The 12251-nt window shown below is 43.3% G+C and overlaps 1 protein-coding gene across 13 annotated transcripts in view; it reads left to right on the top strand.

Annotated features, from left to right (window-relative positions):
• The window catches only part of TRRAP (transformation/transcription domain associated protein), a 109601-nt gene that overhangs the window by 88649 nt on the left and 8701 nt on the right, over positions 1–12251 (top strand). For 10 of the 13 annotated variants that reach the window (XM_084886532.1, XM_084886534.1, XM_084886528.1 and 7 more), the window contains 7 exons: positions 517–782; positions 1988–2088; positions 4910–5111; positions 6290–6454; positions 9007–9097; positions 10224–10423; positions 11092–11353. In XM_084886532.1, the coding sequence (XP_084742658.1) occupies positions 517–782; positions 1988–2088; positions 4910–5111; positions 6290–6454; positions 9007–9097; positions 10224–10423; positions 11092–11353 (1287 nt within the window). The remainder of the gene's footprint in view (positions 1–516; positions 783–1987; positions 2089–4909; positions 5112–6289; positions 6455–9006; positions 9098–10223; positions 10424–11091; positions 11354–12251) is intronic. The other 3 variants (XM_084886529.1, XM_084886527.1, XM_084886537.1) reach the window with 1 other exon arrangement.

Here is a 12251-nt window from a genome sequence, read left to right as displayed (position 1 = left end):
AGGGTGATTCTGTTTTCCTCTCGAACAAGAAAGCCGCGCATTAGCTCTCCGTCGGGAGTAAGCCAGTAGCGAACTCAGCCTGGCCTACCCTCTCCGCGCACCGGGAGTACGCCAGCAGCAATCTCAGTCCAGCCCTTCTTCTCCGCGCACCGGGAGTAAGCCAGCGCCTTTTTGCGCGCACAGTTCTCAGTTTGTACCTTCAAAGTTCCTGAGGTTCAGCATGCCTTCTCTCTCCTTCCCAGATGGCAGAGCCTCCCCTCAGCTAGCTGTCCTGTGTTTCAGGGTAATGCCTCCCCTGTTTTCCAGTTCTAAATTCAAATTTGTTGTGGTAGGCTGCATTCGGGTGTCTACCCTATGCCGCCATCTTGGTTTCTCCTCCAAGTAACAAGATTTTATTACGGAGCTTCCCATCTTCATAAGCCATATGTGTTTGTTTTCATTTTTTACTTAAGCTTTATTGTGGGACACTTTGAAAATGTTTGGCATGGACTGATAACTTATTTCTTTGCTCTCTAGCTATTGTAACTGCATATGAAAATAGTTCTCAGCATGATCCAAGTTCCAATAATGCTATGCTTGGAGTTCACGCGTCAGCTTCAGCAATTATCCAGTATGGAAAAATTGCCCGGAAACAAGGACTGGTCAATGTAGCTCTGGATATATTAAGTCGCATTCATACTATTCCAACTGTTCCTATTGTGGATTGCTTCCAGAAGATTCGACAGCAAGTCAAATGCTACCTCCAACTGGCCGGAGTCATGGGGAAAAACGAGTGTATGCAGGTAGAGTGCCAACAGGACCTGTGCCCAGCAGGTCCAGTAAAGAAGGGTAGGAGTGTCCATATGGGACTCCTGGTTCAGACAATAAGGAAGGAGGGTTAGAACTTTCTTCAAATACAGCCTTAGTAGGGAAGCAGATCTTCCTGAACAAGAAAGGGAAAGGAAACCATTTGAGTGAATACATACATATGTTTTCATCCTCACCTGAGGACATGCTTTTATTGATTTTAGGGGGAGAGGGAGAGGAGAGTGAGATACATCGAAGTCGAAGTAAGAGTGAAACATTGAATGTTGACTCAGGCATGTGTCCCAATCAGGAATTGAAAATGCGCCTGCAACCTGGGAATGTGCCCTGACTGGGGATCAAACCTGCTACCTTTTGGTGTACAGGACAACGCTCCAACCAATTGAGCCACACTGGCCAGGGTACCACTTAAATATTTGAATTGCATTTTATCATCTCTGTTCTATCATATAATTGGTTAATGTATTTAAGGAAAAAAATTAAAGACTGCAGAAGTATGAGGATGTTGTAAGGTAGATGCAGAAGTATGAGGATATTGTAATGTAGATATTGGCTATGTTCAGAGGAATATTAATAAAATCAATGAACTGTTTAGACATCTATATATATAAAAGCCTAAGCGACCAGCCGATTGGCCAGCCCGCCATCAGCTGTGATATGTACTGACCACTAGGGGACGGATGTCAATGCAGGAGTGGAAACCACAGGAATGGAAACATGGAACAGACTGATGAATCTCTGGGAAGTAGGGAAGGGGGAGGGCGGGAAGAGTTTAATCGAAGATCTTAATATGCATACTAGAGGTCCCGTGCACCAGTGGGGTCCCTCAGCCTGGCCTGCGGGGATCAGGCCGCAAATGGCTCTTCAATAATCCCCTGAGGGGTCCCGGATTGCAAAAGGGCACAGGCCATGTGAGGGACCCCACCAGAGCATGAATCCGTGCACTGGAACTCTAGTATAAAATAAAATACTTAAAGTGTCTAGGACCTGAATTTAGCATTTAGTGATTCAGTTTAAATACTACTTGTCAATAGATATTCATGGTAGGCAAATCTGTTGTCAATTTAAAGTACATTTGTCAATGACCTTTAATATTTATTGGCTAGATTAATATTTTAATGAATTTGTTATATTATTGTATAAAAATTTCAAGGACTTTTTTCCTACACTTTTTTTGAAACAGGGACTTGAAGTTATAGAATCTACAAACTTAAAATACTTCACAAAAGAGATGACAGCTGAATTTTATGCACTGAAGGGAATGTTCTTGGCTCAGATTAACAAGTATGTATGTTACATAGAAGGAAAGTAAGAGTAAAACTCAACAACTTTTAAATTGTTATTTATTACTTGAAGCCGATGTAAAGGTCAAGTTTGAAATTGGTATGATTCGGTTATAGTTGTCAGGTGTGTGTTTCAGGTGTTAAGACCTTTGCTATAACTTCCAGCAGATGGATAAGCCACTTTGATGTGTACTTTAAAAGCTTTTTAAAAAGGAAATGCTTGAAAACAAAATGGCTGATCACATGGATTCATTTCCCCATCTTCTCAGCATGTTATTTGGGCACAGAGTTGATCCCTTTACTGGAGGTGCTTCTTATTTTAGAGCAGGGGTCAGGCATCTTGGCCTGTAGGCCAAATCCAGCCAGTGTCTGGATTTGTAAATGACATATTGGAACCCATCCACACCACTGACATGTCTATGTCTGTTCACAGTACGGCCACCAAGTTGAGTTGTGACAGAAATTATATGACCTGCAAAGCCTAACCCATTTTCTAACTGGTCAATTACAGAAAAAGGTAGCTAAACCTTGTTTTAGAGAAATGAATATCAGGTGAAATTTTATAAAATATACAAATGATATATACTTACAAGTTGCTACCTGTTGCCATGTATAGAGCTGTAAAACTCACTTTTCACATTTTCAGTTATAGAAGTTGCATTAAGCTTATTCTATATAATAAAAGGCTAATATGCAAATCAACCGAAAGGCGGAATGACCGATTGCTATGATGCACACTGACCACCAGGGGGTAGACGTTCAACACAAGAGCTGCCCCTGTGATCAGTGTGCTCCCACAGAGGTAGCGCTGCTCAGCCAGAATCCCTGAGCTGAGCTCCCAGCTGGTGAGCGCAGCAGTGGTTTCAGGAGCCTCTCCCATCTCCAAGGCAGTTGAACATCCCCCAAGGGCTCTTGGATTTCGAGAGGGTGCAGCCAGGCTGAGGGACCCCCCTTCCCCACCTCCTACCCCCGAATGTACAGATTTTGTGCACTGGGCCTCTAGTTTTTAAATAAAGGTGATTTTGTCAAGATAAAAGGATTTTATCTTCTTAAAATATTCTAAATTCTCATAAAACCACATACCTGTTAGCAATCTCTTCCTTTGTCCTCTGACAACCATTAATCTACTTTCTGTCTCTATGATTGTCAACATTTCATATAAATAGAATAATATATAATTGAATCTGGCTTTTTCACATGTTTTCAAGGTTCATTCATGTTATAGCATGTGTCAGTGTTTAGTTTCTTTTCATGGCTGAATACTGTTTTGTTGTATATTCCTACATTTTATTTATTCATTCAATCGTTGACATTTGGGTTATTTCCACTTGTCAGCTATTATGAGGAATGCTGCTGTGAGCATTTATGTAAAAGATTTTGTGTGAGCATGTTTCCAGTTTTCTTGGGTGTATACTCAGGAGTGGAGTTGATGGGTTACATGGTATTTTTTATCTTTTTTTTTTGTATAAAAAAATCTGCACTATTAACTTACACACCTAGTACAAGTCCTACATTTCTTATTTAATTTTATTCTTAAATATTTTATTCCTTTTAATGATATAAAATGCTTTCTTAATTTTATTTTCAGATTGTCCATTGCTAAGGTATAGAAATACAACTGGATTTTAAATATTGATCTTGTATTTTTCAACTTTGCTGAATATATTTGCTGTAATAGTTCTTTTGTGACTTCTTTAGGTTTTTCTGTATATAAGATCATGTAATCTACAAATAGTTAGCATTTTCCTTGCCAATCTGCATGCCTGTTGGCTAAGAATTCCAGCACTAAGTTGAAGTAGAAGTGATGAAAATGGACATCCTTGTCTTGTTCTAATTCGCAGAGGAAAACCTTTTGTTGTCCACCATTTGAGTATGGTACAATATTAACTGTGGGTTTCTCATATATGACCTTCATCATATTAAGATATTGATAGTTTCCTTCTATTCCTAGTTTGTTGACTATTTTTATTATGAAAAGGTATTGCATTTTGTCAAATGCTTTTTCTTTATCAACTGAGTTCAACGTGTTTCTCCTTCATTCTGTTAATGTGGTGTAGTATAATGGATTGATTTTAGTATATTGAATCACTCCTTGCATTGCTGGTAAATCCCACTTGGTCACTCTGCATAATCTTTAAATATGCTGTTGGATTTGGCTCACTAATATTTTGTTGAGGATGTTTGCATCTATATTAATAAGGGATATGGATGTGTAGTTCACTTTGTCTTGTACATTGTTGGTTTGATACTAAAACGGTGCAGCCACTATGGAAAACACTTTGGCAGTTCCTCAAAAAATTAAACATAGGATTAAACATAGGAGCAGTCCTTGGTATACTACCCAAAATAATTGAAAATGAGTTCTCACGTAGGTACTTATTCACAAATGTTCACAGCAGCACTATTAAAGTAGCTAGAATGTTAAAACACTTCAAATGAATGGATAAACAATGTGGCATATACAGGTAGTGGAATAGTATTTAGTCATAAAAACCAATAAAGTACCCATACATTCACTCTATGCCAAGTGAAAAGCCAGACACATTATGTGTGATTCCCTTAACATGAAATATGAAGAATTGTAATTCTATATAGAGACAGTAGGCAGATTGGTGGTCCCCAGAGGTTGCTTAATGGCTAAGGGTTTTCTTCTGGGATGATGAAAAGGTTTGGCACTATTATACATACATAGAGGTGGTAGCTGCACTGCCTGTATATCCAAAGTACATGAACGTACTAAATGCCACTTTTAAATGGTTGATTGTTTTCTGTGATGTTCACCTGAAAAGACCAAATTAATGTTGTGATTTGTGTCCTCACAGGTCTGAGGAAGCAAACAAGGCCTTTTCTGCAGCTGTGCAGATGCATGATGTGCTGGTGAAGGCTTGGGCCATGTGGGGCGATTACCTGGAGAACATCTTCGTGAAGGAGCGGCAGCTGCATCTTGGAGTGTCTGCCATTACCTGTTACCTGCATGCCTGCCGCCATCAGAACGAGAGCAAATCAAGGAAATACTTAGCCAAGGTGAGGCCAAAAGAATTAGCTTTGATCAGAGATCAATCTGGTAGCCTTCAGGTTTGGATGACAATTCAGCTACTTCCGAATTCATGCTGGGTGAGAGGCTTAATTCCCCATTTTTATCACTCTTGTAATTACCTTTCCTGTGTCAGTTTTCCTGGACATACTTGGGATCCCAGGACATTTATGCAGCAAAAACCGAGCCTGGAGTCTAGGTCTTAGGTCTCAAGTCCAGTGTTCACTGTGGGATTTCACACTGGACAGAGGTTCCTGAAGACTGATGAGGGGTCTGCAATGAAAAGTTACCTGCTGGATACCTGTAGATTCTGCTTTCTCGCCTGCAGGGACAGTGCACATGCTCATAGAGCCGGTCAATTCTAGTCGCAGGTCATGGTGAGTCCTGTGGCTTCTGGGCACACTACAGGGTGAGGTCCTCGTTGCAGGCATTCTCATCCTCTGTTGCCTCAGTGTAGCGCTGGGCACAGGATTGGCAATTTGGCTTATGCCCGGTGATGGTCATCAGCTTGAGAGTCATTTAGAGTTGCTCTGTCTCGTCCCTCCTCCCCTGCCACAAAATATATCAATACAGCCCAGAATTAATTCTTGCAGGAAACTTAAGAATAAGTATTTTTTTTCCTCCTGTTTTGTTTGTTAAAGGTGTAGACTTTTTTAGAATTCCTTAAGGTGATGCTAAAATGTAGAATGTACATCAGCACATAGTAGTTCCAGCCTGATATAGAAACAAACCAACTCCACGAGGCAAAGAAACTACCTAAATATCTGACTCCAAATCTGCTTATGTCTGGATGTCATTGTTTCAGACATCCTTGGACGCTGGGCTGCCAACCTGTGGCCTACCTGATGCTAGGGTGGTGTTCCTCTGAGATTTTTTTAGCAAAAGTCCAGTTTGTATTGGTGCAATCAGAGGTGTGGATTAGCAGGGTAGCAGGCCCGCACCATCCACCTTAGGGTCACTGGCCACCACCAGCTAGTTGATTGGCTCAATTAATAATTGGCAGTAATGCTAAATCTAAATAAAAAAAACTTTAATTTTTAGTTTATTTATCTGTTAAGTTTAGCAATATTGTTGGCCCTTCGGTGGCTATGTTTCCAGTAAAGTGACTGTGTGGTATTTTAACGCTGGGGAAAAGTCACTGTAAAGGCCATCTTTCCTTCTGCCCTAGGTGCTGTGGCTTTTAAGTTTCGATGATGATAAAAACACGTTGGCAGATGCTGTGGACAAGTACTGCATTGGTGTGCCGCCCATCCAGTGGCTGGCCTGGATCCCGCAGCTGCTCACCTGCCTGGTTGGCTCAGAAGGAAAGCTGCTTTTGAACCTCATTAGCCAGGTCAGAATAACAAGGTGTCTTTGTTCACACAAAAAAATTGTCTTTGTTTCACTTTCTTTTTTTTTCCAGAAAGAAAATGTGCATTCTCAAAGCATGGGATATAAGTCAAAAAGATGGGAACATGTACACATCTAACTATCACTTTAAAACATAATTAAGTGTGATTGAAGGTTATATCAGGGTGAAATGAAATAATCTTCTATAGCATTGCTGTATTAAAGTGGTAATTTCTTTGCTTGAACATGTGCCACATAAGATGCAGATATAGTCAAACCTTGGTTCTTGAATGTCTCCCATCTTGAACAGTTTGATTCTTGACCAAGTTGTTCATGGAAAAAGTGTCTTGGTTATTGAACACAACTTCAGTTCTCGACCTGACAACCCCCCTCCCCTTTTTAAAAAAAAAATATATTTTATTGATTTTTTACAAAGAGGAAGGGAGAGGGATAGAGAGTTAGAAACATCGATGAGAGAGAAACATTCATCAGCTGCCTCCTGCACACTCCCTACTGGGGATGTGCCCGCAACCAAGGTACATGCCCTTGACTGGAATCGAACTTGAGAACCTTGAGTCCACAGACTGACGCTCTATCCACTGAGCCAAATCGTTAGGGCCTGACAACGCTTTCTTGCTGATACATCAGCATGAAAGAAAGTATCTCTCAGGCCACAAGCAAAGGAGCAAAGGAGCGAATGAGAGTCAGTTCCTAGGAAGTTCTGATATATATATATATGTGTGTGTGTATATATGTATATGTATGTATGTATGCATGTATATGTATATATGTATGCATGTATATGTATGAATACGTGTGTGTATGTACGTATATATGTATATGTGTATATATGTATGTATTTTGCTTTTGTTGCTAGAAATGGATGATTAGCATAATTTTAAAACATATATAGGCCATCAAAAGTGCTAATGTTGCTAAAGGTGTAACAAACAATGATCACAGGCAATTGAAGAGGTAGAAAAGCTGGCTGATTTGGATAAAGGAAAAGCAGATAGCAGGTGACAGCATCTCACAGGCAGTGACATGGGAAAGGCGGAGATGCTGCATGCTGGCTTTCTGAGAGACACCCCTGTAATGAGTGCCAAAGGCGGTTCAAGGGCAGGAGGAGTGGTTCTGTAAGTCTAAGGAAAGAAGTGTTTGTTTATAGGTTAAACCATACATCAGCTATGTACTTTACATACGAAAGGTTAACGTAGGGAATCCTGTAGGGCTCTGGAACAAATTAATTCAATTTACATTTCTACTGGGAAAAACGATTCCGTTTTCTCAAATAGCCTTCAGGACAAATTAAATTGGAGAGCTAAGGCTCCAATAACGTTCTCTTAAAATGTAAGATTACTAGTGAGTACTCTGAGAGCTGGTCACAGTGAAATGAGTGTCTGATTGCTATTTTATAACCGATTCCTGTCTGTGCCAGGAGGTCTTTAGAGCTTCCCTTCAGAATAAAACTCTCCCATGCATGTGGAGGTTGTTGCCCTGGTGGAGCTGTTTGGCTGTGGCTGTTAGAGAATTAAAGTTGGGTGCACTGAGGTTGGTGACGGGGCAGATGGCTCTCATGACCAGTATTTAAGAATGGTTCCAGAATGTTCCTGTTCTGAGAAAACATCAGGGGAAGGACCCAAACAATAGAAGCTTAAAGATACCTCATTGTGGAATGTAGTACCTTTGTGTTTCCTTTTATAAAATTGTAGTCATGTAACTTCATGAATGAGGATCATCATCACCAAGCACTTAGGAACACGCCACTCATCATTTTGTCGGTTTACTTTGCTTTTTAAAAACATGTGGTGCATCATCTTCCCCCCTCCACCCCCCGCGAAAAGGTTTTATGTTTTCCTTGAGAGGAGGTAGCTGTGTTTCTGGAAACGGGCCTTTTGCTTGGGATGTATCTCAGGATATAGATTCAGTCTATGTGCATTGTCATTCATTGAACATCTCTCAATGTACGGTAGCCAAACCATCCGTGGCTGTGCCAGAGTGAGATAGTATCTGCTCAGCCCTTTGAAGGAGCCCTGTAACTCCAGTTTGGTAAAACTGGCGTTTCTTACTGTAAATAGAAAACTTTAAATCTCCTTGCTGCAGTTAAGTAAAGTTACTAGTATTCACAGATAAACCTAACTGTCAGCTAGAATCATTTCACAGTTCCCAGTGAACGGTGCCAAATAGAAGACTATTTGTTGTCTTTTGTGTTTTCCTTTGGTTGCCTGAGTGAGATTCGGGGACTTACGCGTTTTGCCTTCCTGAGATTTACTGAATTAAGTGAAAGTATGGTTTCTGTGTCATTAATGGTCCCCATGCAGGACTGCTGAAATGCATGCACTATGCTGGTCTTTGTTGGGTCTGTAAAGCTAAACTGGATGTTTTACTTGCTATTTAATCTGGCCTCATCTATTGGGTCAGTGGTGCGGTATTTGCTTCCTTGGTCCAAAGGTAGACCAGCCACCCATTTGTGGTTTACGTCAGTTATTTTGATACAAAGAGTCTTCTCCAGAAGAACAGTGAGCATGTTCTTCATTCCTCCCTGTCTCTGAGCAGGTCGGACGAGTGTACCCCCAGGCAGTCTACTTTCCCATCCGGACCCTGTACCTGACTCTGAAAATAGAGCAGCGGGAACGCTACAAGAGTGGTATGTCTCGGGCGGGGCCAGCTGGCCAGGCTGCGGAGGGCTTGTTCCATGGGGCATTCCCATCCAGTCCGCTGCGGACACACGCCTGCCGCACAGCGGACTTCCTAGCACGTGGGCCAGTCGTTAGCCAGTGAGAGAGAGAATATTTTGGGGCCAGAAGGCAGAGCCTGATCCTCTTGAGTGAAATTTATGGTTTTTCTGTGCCATAATGTAATTGGATGTCCATTTACCTGAGTGATTTGATCCCTAAGTAGAAATCATATATGAAATTTTTAGCTATAGGTAATTACAAATAACTTACCTAATTAGTAGAAATACATCCTGGTAAGCAGTATAAATGTTAGTTACTAAAAAATTTTACATCTACTGTATATTGAGTAGTTCCTGTATATAAAGAAATAACTTATTTGATGGCTCCAGTTGCCCACTAAGCATGGTGCTTTATGAACATTTGCTTCAAAATATTTTTATACCCAGACATTCATGCTATGAGTGAGACCAGAGTCTTTCTCAGCATCGCCTGCCAGTGAGCTGGTGGGTTAGGAGGTTGCACAGCACACTTCCGCCCTGACCTCCTGGGTCCACCTGGGTAGATTCATGTGTTGGTCATGTGAAAATTAAGATGTTTTTATTCTAAGCTTAGGTAAATAGGGTTTTAATAACATTTCTCACATAGCAAGTGATTATCATTTTACATGTGGTTTGGCTTTCCTAGGTGAAGAATGTAGACTTGTTTGTTAACTACTCTTGAGCTACACTACAAGGCATGTATTGTAAACAGAAATGTTTATACTTAGAGTCAAGTTAAAGAGGGAGTACAGTGCACACTTGTGTGGCCTCACAGATTCCCCAGCCAGCATGCTGCCAGTTTGCTTTCTGATCAGCACGGACGCACTCTGCTGAGCCGGCTGAAGCCAGGTTGTAGACAGTCACAATCTCTGTGCCGAGTCCCTCAGAGCACTTCTCCTGAGAGCCGGGGCGTCCTCCTGCTTAGCCCTGGGGAACCGTCTCAGTGTGTCGGCATCGGCAGGAACCGGGGTTCCTCTGGCCGGTGGGCCCTCTGGAGCACCAAGCTCCAGCACCGGTCAGTTTGCGCTGACATTGGCGTTGTGTGTGTTGCTCTCAGATTCTGGACAGCAGCAGCCAAGTTCAGTGGGTAACCAGTCCCATTCTGCATCAGATCCAGGGCCCATAAGAGCAACAGCACCCATGTGGCGCTGCAGCCGAATCATGCACATGCAGCGGGAACTGCACCCAACCCTTCTGTCTTCCCTGGAAGGCATCGTCGATCAGATGGTCTGGTTCCGAGAAAACTGGCACGAAGAGGTACGTGGATGTGATCACATGCTTTTGTGGCCACGTGATGGTCAGTTGGCTGCCTGGTCATGGTGTCTGTCTGTTGAGTTGGGCGGTAGAGTTGGCAGAGTTAATGTCTGCGCACTAGTGTGGCATTAAATATTTGAAGAGGGAGATTTCAAATGAGGGTGAAATTGAGAAAACCATCCTGCCCTTACAGTGCTTACTATAAGCTCAGTCACTTCATGCCATGGATTGGCCAGGAGCGGTGTGTGTAGGTAACTGACTGCAGTAATCCCCAGAGGCCAGATTGGGTTCTTCCGTGACCTTTCAGCAGCGGGCCACCCCCTCGGTGGTGTTGTGTACTGACGATAAAATAGCCTTTATGGCCCAGATGCTCTTCTAGTTGTTATCACGGTGCTTGTGTGTGCACACACAGATGTGCAGCATTGACACTGAGCATCCGAATGAGGTTTTCCCACTGTTAGTCAATTGAAGGGGATGCATGTGACTCAGAAAGTGGGCTGTTGTTTTTTTCATGCTCAGACACTTTCTCCGCATTGTTAAAAACACAGCTCACGTGTGGAGCACACATGGTTTTACACCGACTCTGCCACAGAAATCGCCCTGGTGGTGGTGGTGGGCGCTGCTCGAATCCAGAGCTCTCTTGTGAGTGGTGTTCGGTCTCTTTCCACTAGGTTCTCAGGCAGCTCCAACAGGGCCTGGCAAAGTGTTACTCTGTCGCCTTTGAGAAAAGCGGAGCGGTGTCCGATGCCAAAATCACTCCCCACACTCTGAACTTCGTCAAGAAGCTGGTGAGCACGTTCGGGGTGGGCCTGGAGAACGTCTCCAACGTCTCCACCATGTTCTCCAGCGCGGCCTCCGAGTCTCTGGCCCGGCGGGCGCAGGCCACGGCGCAGGACCCCGTCTTCCAGAAGCTGAAGGGCCAGTTCACCACCGGTGAGTCTCACGGCTCTCCTGCACTGGACCGTGCCAGCACTGCTTTTCCTCGGGCTTTAGCATAGGGGGTGACTATGTTCATTCGTTTTATTTTTATCTGTTCATTTTTCATTAGTTGTCTTGTCACTATACTGGGCGAGCTGGTTATACTATGTTTAGACTCATCACACGAAAACCTGAAGGCTCACCAGCCTGCAACTGCATGTCCTTCTTTCCAGTGACAGGTTGCGGTTTGGAGCCAGAGCACAGGCTTCATCTCTGGGGTTAGCAGTCGGGTGGCTTCAGACAGACCCTTCTGCTCCTCGATCCCTCCCTCCACTTGGTCTTTGTGGGAAAACTCAGCAGTGAGACAAGGTGCAGGGCTGGGGTGACAAGGAAAGTCCACGCTGCTAGGATTCTGGTGGCTCAGTGACAGGAGGTTGTGTTTTGTTACTTGTCCCTGGTTCAGGCTCATGCATTTTCCCAGACCTGTGGGAGCATGGGTCCTGGCTCCACCGCGTTCTGTGTGATCTGGGTAAGTGTCCAGTCTCCCTTCGCCTGTCTCCATCTGTCAGGTTGGGGTCCTCGTACCCCACCACATGAAGGTATGGGTCCCCAGGATCCAGAGCATTCATTCCCAGTCCTTGCTCTGCCTCCCTCCCACTCGTCTGGGGTAGGCTCTTCCATGGGAGCACCGGGTCCGAGACCTGAGCCTGAGGACCTTCCGCAGGCTTGTAAGTCCTCAGCGTCAACCCATGAGTGATTGTCACATGGAAACAAGACTCGGCCGGTAAAATTTCCCAAAGCAAAAAGAAACATTTCATTATTGCTTTTGTAACCATCTTTAAAGCATTCTTTCTTGTCCTGCAAGTATTTCTCAGTGGTTAGAGCATTGGCTGTGGGTTGTGGGTTTGATTCC

This window comes from Pipistrellus hanaki (assembly GCF_964339955.1).
Source record: "Pipistrellus hanaki genome assembly, chromosome: 5".
Taxonomy (NCBI): Eukaryota; Metazoa; Chordata; class Mammalia; order Chiroptera; family Vespertilionidae; genus Pipistrellus; species Pipistrellus hanaki.
The sequence above is the reverse complement of the archived record's forward strand: the minus strand, read 5'-3'. Positions and strand labels throughout refer to the sequence as shown.